Here is a 6,511-nt window from a genome sequence, read left to right as displayed (position 1 = left end):
TACAAGATACAAAATTAGGTTGGGTCGTTACAGGAGAGATTGGATCCTCGTGTCTACTAGCTTTAAACACTGTAGGTGAAGTTTGTGAAAGCGATTTTAGAGCTCTGTACAAAAATGAACCTCAAATATATGCGACCACGTCCAGACCTAATAAAAGGTGTATAGACGAGCAAGAGGCTCTAGATCATTTTAAAGAAACGGTAAAGCATGACGGAACCGGTAGATTCGTTTTGCGACTGCCATTAAAGCCAGAAGTGCATACGATTGGAAGAACTCTAGAAATGGCCACAGCAAGATTTCTCAGCGTCGAACGAAGGCTTCAGCGCGACAAAGAGCTACGTCTTCAATACACACAGTTTATGGACGAATACTTAAAAATGGGTCACATGAAGAAAGTGAGCAAGGAAGAGAAACATACTAGTGCTACATTCTATCTTCCACATCATCCGGTATTGAAACTATCAAGTTTGACAACTAAGTTACGTGTTGTGTTCGACGCATCTGCCAAGAGTACGTCAAACATTTCTTTGAATGATATGCTTTTGTGTGGCCCCACTGTTTAAGACGACTTAGTTGCAATATTGATGCGATTCCGTAAACATCAGTTTGTTATGACGGCTGATGTGGAAAAAATGTTTAGGCAAATTAAGGTAGCCGAAGAAGATCAAGACTGGCAAAGAATAGTTTGGAGGGCACAGCCAGATGAAGCATTAAAATTGTATCGCCTTACAACTGTAACATATGGTACAACTTCAGCTTCCTTCATGGCAACAAATTGTCTTGTCTCACTATCCGAAGAATCAAAACAAATCTACCCGGAAGCATCAAAAATAATACGGCATGATTTTTATATGGATGATTTAATGACCGGTGCCGACACGATTGATGATTGCTGTCGGTTACAGCAGCAAATTAATGCAATTTTAGAATCAGCACATCTACCGTTGCGTAAATGGTGTTCAAATTCAATTAAAATTTTACAACGCATTGGTAAATCGAGTAACGACCCATTGTTTGCATTACCAATTGGTGAAGACGAAATAATCAAATCGTTAGGGCTTAGTTGGAATCCAACGGTGGATGAATTTCGATTTATCATAGAGCAAAAAACATCAAGGATCAAGTCGACAAAAAGAATGCTTTTAGCCGACCTCAACAGAATATTTGATCCTCTTGGGTTTTTGGCACCGGTATTAATTAGAGGAAAAATATTTGTGCAACAGTTGTGGCAGTTGAAAGTTGAATGGGACCAAAATCTGCCATCAGAGTTAAAAAAGAAATGGGATATATTCTATCAAGAATTCAAGGACCTGAGTCATCTTTCCATTCCAAGAAAGTGCATCCCATACCAGTCCTCGGAGGTTCAAATACATGGATTTTGCGACGCGTCGGAGGCGGCCTATGGAGCTGCAATTTATGTACGGAGTAAAGATCTAATGGGATGCTGGCACTCTCGATTACTTTGTGCCAGAACACGGGTGGCACCACTAAAGGGCTCAACAATTCCGAGACTAGAATTGAGGGGAGCGGTAACTCTTGCCCAGCTGTCAATAAAGATAGCGGAGGCTTTGGAGATAGATGTTAAGAGCTTTTACTTATGGACGGACTCCACTGTAGTGCTTGGATGGCTGAACTCTCAAACTTGCAGATTAAAAACATTTGTGGCGAACCGCGTTGAGCAAGTGTTAGAGATTACAGAGCCAAAGCAATGGAGACACATTTCGACAACTGATAATCCAGCAGACATTCTAACACGAGGGATATCGGGGAAAGAACTTCAGAACAAGGACATCTGGTGGAAGGGACCACACTGGTTAGAATCAGAGTCAGATGCATGGAAGGAATCAATGTTCACAAATCAAATACAAGAATTACCAGAACAGCGTAAAGTGAAACTAGTATTGTTGACAGTGAATCCATTAAGCAACATTTTTAAGTATTATTCCGATTGGCAGCGACTTAGAAGTGGTGTGGCATGGATTTTGAGGTTCATAAGCTATCTAAAGGCAAGAAAGGACTTGAAAGTGCCAAAATACTTAACCGTATCCGAGCTGAAAGCAGCAGAAATGGTAGTATTAAGGCAACTACAGAAAGAAACGTTTGCAAAGGAGATATCGAGTCTAGAAAAAGGAGATTATGTTGCCAGCAACAGTAAGTTAAATGGTCTTTCACCGTATTTAGAAAATGGTTTGATCTTAGTCGGTGGACGCTTACGACACGCTCAAATAACGGAGCGTCAAAAGCATCCAATAGTTATTCCAGCTGGACATCAAGTAACAAAAATGATTTTTAAGTATAGACATCGAGAATTGCTCCATTGTGGTCCACAACAACTATTAGCGAGTGTACGGCAGCAGTACTGGCCCTTGAGGGGAAGAGTCACGGCTCGATCTGTGATAAAAGAATGCGTTACATGCATCCGTGCTAGGCCAAAATTTACGCCTCCTCTTATGGGAGCGTTACCGAAGGCACGAGTACAGCCTTCCAGACCATTTTCCGTAAGTGGGGTTGATTTTGCGGGTCCGTTGGTTGTTCGCAGTGGAGTTCGACGTATCACCGGGGTAAAGGCATGGGTTGCAGTTTTTATATGCTTTTCGACCAGAGCAATACATTTAGAAGCTGTAGTTGGTTTAACAAGTGGAGCCTTTATAGCCACTCTACGTCGTTTTATGTCACGACGCGGGAAGTGCTCAACCATCTACAGTGACAATGGAACAAACTTTGTAGGTGCACAAAGGGAACTAACATCATATATCCAGAATTGTGATTCACAGTTGGCATCTGAAGGAATCGAGTGGAAGTTCAACCCGCCATCAGCTCCCCATTTTGGGGGACTTTGGGAGAGCGCTGTAAAAAGCACAAAACACCATTTAAATCGCATATTAAAGGACAGCCGCCTCAATTTGGAAGAGCTCAACACACTACTGTGTCAAATTGAAGCCTGCGTCAATTCAAGGCCAATAACACCACTAAGCACCGATCCCTCAGAGCCAGAAGCTCTAACTCCAGGTCATTTTTTAATTGGTGGTCCATTATCATTGTTACCTGAACCAAACATTGATATTGGTTCCATTGCGCATTTGCACCGTTGGAAATATGTACAAGCATTGATGAGAAGTTTCTGGGATCGCTGGCATAAGGAATACCTGCCTCAACTTCAGGTAAGGGGAAGATGGGTAGCAAAAAGGGATACAATGTGTGTTGGAGATGTAGTCATAATAAAGGAGGACTGCACTTCGCCCAGCAATTGGAAATTAGGCAGAATAACAGCTGTGCATCCAGGAAAGGACGAGGTTGTACGTGTAGTGACAATTCGTACATCAAGCGGAACTGAAGTAAAGAGGCCTGTAGTCAAGTTATGTCGCTTACCCGTGTCTGAAGACACGATAGTTGAAAATGATGATTTTCAACGGGGGGAGGATGTTGCCGCCGTAAAATAACGACGACCCGAGTATATCACCGCGATCGACACACACGCACAATTATTTATATTGTGATTTATTTATTTTTGTTGTTGATTGTGTGTGAATTGAAAAGTAATGAATTTAAATTAATTGGGTCCCAGCGCGTTACCCGTTATCGGCGCGTTATCTGCGTCGCCGGGTCGTCGGTCGCGAAAATATTTAACACGGCCGCCGCAACTTTTGTTCGCTCTCTGTACGTCGTCGTGAATTGTCCGTTGCGCGTTGCGAACATTTTTTCTCTTTTATGGTATTTTTTTTGTTATGGGCACGAATTGCCAGTATTATTTTTGTTGTATTTTTATTATAATATTTTTGTGTGCGCTAATCGCCACTATTATTATTATTGTATTTTTATTATAATATTTTTATGTGCGCTAATCGCCGGTAGTTTTTTATTTATACACATTTACGTGTGCGCGAATCGCCACTGAATATTGTGAATTTTATTATATCATTATTGTGTGTGCGCTAATCGCCACTATTATTATTATTGTATTTTTTATTTATATTATATTTTAAGGTATAGATTTTAGGTAGCTGCAGCTGGCCAGTCTGCGCTCCACAAACCGTAAGTTTTTATATATTTATTTTATAATTTAATTATTATTGTGCCATAAGGGCCATTATTTATTATTATTTATTTATTATACATCTGTGTTCTGTGTAATTATTATTTTACAATACAGCAATATAGTTACCATATTTTTTACACTATTTTAGTTACCAGTTATTAATCTTTCGATAATTGTAAGTACACACAACACACATACACACCTACACACCCACCACACCACATAGTCGGACAGTACTTGCGCGGCGAACCCAACCACTGCTGTCCGATCTATAAACATACACATACATACAGTGTGCCGGCCGCGATCGCGCGTAAAGGCGGCGTACGCGGATTATTAGCGACCGGGCGCGCGTAATATTAATTTACGCTCCCGGCGCGTACATTTTGGTGACCTCGACGTGATATTATTATTTTTTTGTGTGAATTTTATTTATTTATGTGTATGTTGTGTAGGTGAATTCTTATTTTAAATTATCTGGGTGTGAATTTTAAAATATTTATTTTTGTCTATGTGTGAATAATCGTATTATATTCCATAGTTGTCGTAATTCTATTCGTTTGTTACATTTCGGAAGAGTAAAATAAAAAAAAAAAAAAAAAAGGAAAAAGAAGGTTACAGCTCATTATGGGTCTAGACGAGACTCAAGCAAAGGTATTAGTTGATCTGAAAAGAAAACGAGGAGTTGTAAAGGGTTCTTTAACTCGCGTTCGCACTTTTATAAGTAAATTTGATCCACGAAATGATGCTATTACACTGTTGGAGTTCAGACAAGAAGAACTACCACAAATTACCAAAAAGTTTGACAAGATACAATGTGAGATTGAGCTGATCGACTTAGACAATCCGGAGGAGGCGGAGGCTGAGAGAGAATCCTTTGAAAAAGAATACTATTCCATACGGTCAGAAATGCAAGAAATAATTAATTTGGAGAAGAGTCATAATTCGTCAATGCAAAATGCTTCAATCAGCGCTACCATTCAACCACCACGTGCACTTTTGGCTCCAATTTCTCTTCCTAAGTTTAATGGAAACATTCTAGAGTGGGAATCCTTTTTTGACTGTTTTAAGGTTTTGGTGCACCACGAGGACACGTACTCTGCAGCTCAAAAATTCTCATATCTTCGATCAGTTTTAAGTGGACAAGCTCTTGATGTAGTAAAGGGCATTCCAATGACCGAAACAAATTATAACGTAGCAATAAAAAAACTTTTGCATCGTTACGACAACAAAAGCTTAATCATTCAGTCACACATAAGGAGTATACTTGATGTGCCACCTGTGAAACCAGGTTCGTCAAAAGATTTGCAAGAATTGCATTCACTTGTTACCAATCATGTCGCAGTACTTGAAGCCTTAGGACAACCGGTAGAGCACTGGGATGCGTGGCTAATAACTATAATTCTTCGAAAATTAGACATATCAACAATACATCAGTGGCAATTGCGGCATGCCAATACTGAGTTACCAAAATTTATCGAAATAGAAAAATTTTTAGCCGGACGGTGTGTAGCCTTTGAAAGCACGGAACCATGGTTTAGTACTACAGAGGACAATGATCTGAAGACAGCTTCAAAAACAACGAACTTAAAAAAAACAAATTTGACTCAATATTCAAAGAAATCCTTATTAGCGGCAAAGGATTTGTCAGAGGACAAATGCGTTTGTTGTTCGGATGTACATAAGTTGTTTATGTGCACTAAGTTTAAAGAAATGCCAGTGAATAAACGTGTGACGCTAGTCCGTGAAACAAGGCTCTGCTTCAACTGCTTTTCTTCGTTCCATATGGCTGATAAATGCAAATCAAAGTATTCTTGTCTGAAGTGCAATCGCAAGCACAACACATTGCTCCATTATGAAACACAATTCGATACATCTGAAAGTAAATCCATCAGTGATATAAATCATGGGAAGAATCCCCAATCTACAGCTAGTTGTTCCAGTACATCATTAATAGCTCATAATTCGAACGGACATGTGTTTTTACCAACAGTTATCGTCTCAGTCTCTGACAGCCACGGCACGGAGAGAAAGTGCCGAGCAATCTTAGACAGTGGGTCGCAGATAAATTTCGTATCTAAAAGGCTTGCAAACATGTTGCAACTTCCTCGTCAAAAAGTGAGCTTGCCGGTAAGTGGGATTGGAGCTAACCAGGTGCAGTCCGTATCAAGCATTTCAATTAAGATTAAGTCTCGGGTGAATCAGTTTGAAATTGAATTGGTTTGCCACGTTCTGCCTGTGATAATAAAAAATATGCCCTGTTGCTCAATTCCAATGGAGGGTTGAAATATTCCTGAAGAACTGATACCTCAATTGGCTGATCCATCCTTCAGTACTGCAGGAAATATAGATATACTTATAGGTGGGGGAATATTTTTCGACTTACTAGGATCAAGGAGAGTTCAACTTCTATCAGAAAATGCCTGTCTACAAGATACAAAATTAGGTTGGGTCGTTACAGGAGAGATTGGATCC

At 39.9% G+C, this 6,511-nt stretch overlaps 3 protein-coding genes across 3 annotated transcripts; all 3 read left to right on the top strand.

The window, feature by feature from the left end:
* On the top strand, positions 1-581 carry LOC112681328 (the record flags this gene model as incomplete). The annotated part of the gene is given in 1 exon segment (XM_025551595.1): positions 1-581. A coding segment is annotated over 1 exon segment (563 nt), but the record flags the coding sequence as incomplete, so codon positions are not given.
* LOC112681327 lies at positions 581-3,738 on the top strand. Its single transcript, XM_025551594.1, has one exon. It carries the CDS (start codon positions 585-587, stop codon positions 3,438-3,440), a length of 2,856 nt encoding a protein of 951 aa, XP_025407379.1. The 5' UTR covers positions 581-584; the 3' UTR covers positions 3,441-3,738.
* A 925-nt stretch (positions 3,739-4,663) lies between these two features.
* LOC112681329 lies at positions 4,664-6,322 on the top strand. The gene has a single exon (XM_025551597.1). It carries the CDS (start codon positions 4,664-4,666, stop codon positions 6,320-6,322), a length of 1,659 nt encoding a protein of 552 aa, XP_025407382.1.
* The last annotated feature ends 189 nt before the right edge of the window (positions 6,323-6,511 follow it).

Source organism: Sipha flava, unplaced genomic scaffold (genome assembly GCF_003268045.1).
Source record: "Sipha flava isolate LNK unplaced genomic scaffold, YSA_version1 18995_pilon_pilon, whole genome shotgun sequence".
In the NCBI taxonomy this organism is placed as follows: Eukaryota; Metazoa; Arthropoda; class Insecta; order Hemiptera; family Aphididae; genus Sipha; species Sipha flava.
This window is presented reverse-complemented; position numbering and strand designations above follow the sequence as displayed.

What these genes read in the sequence shown, in the direction of transcription:
- LOC112681327 (XM_025551594.1), top strand. Translation starts at nt 585, where the DNA reads ATGCGATTCCGTAAACATCAGTTTGTTATGACGGCTGATGTGGAAAAA.
- LOC112681329 (XM_025551597.1), top strand. Translation starts at nt 4,664, where the DNA reads ATGGGTCTAGACGAGACTCAAGCAAAGGTATTAGTTGATCTGAAAAGA.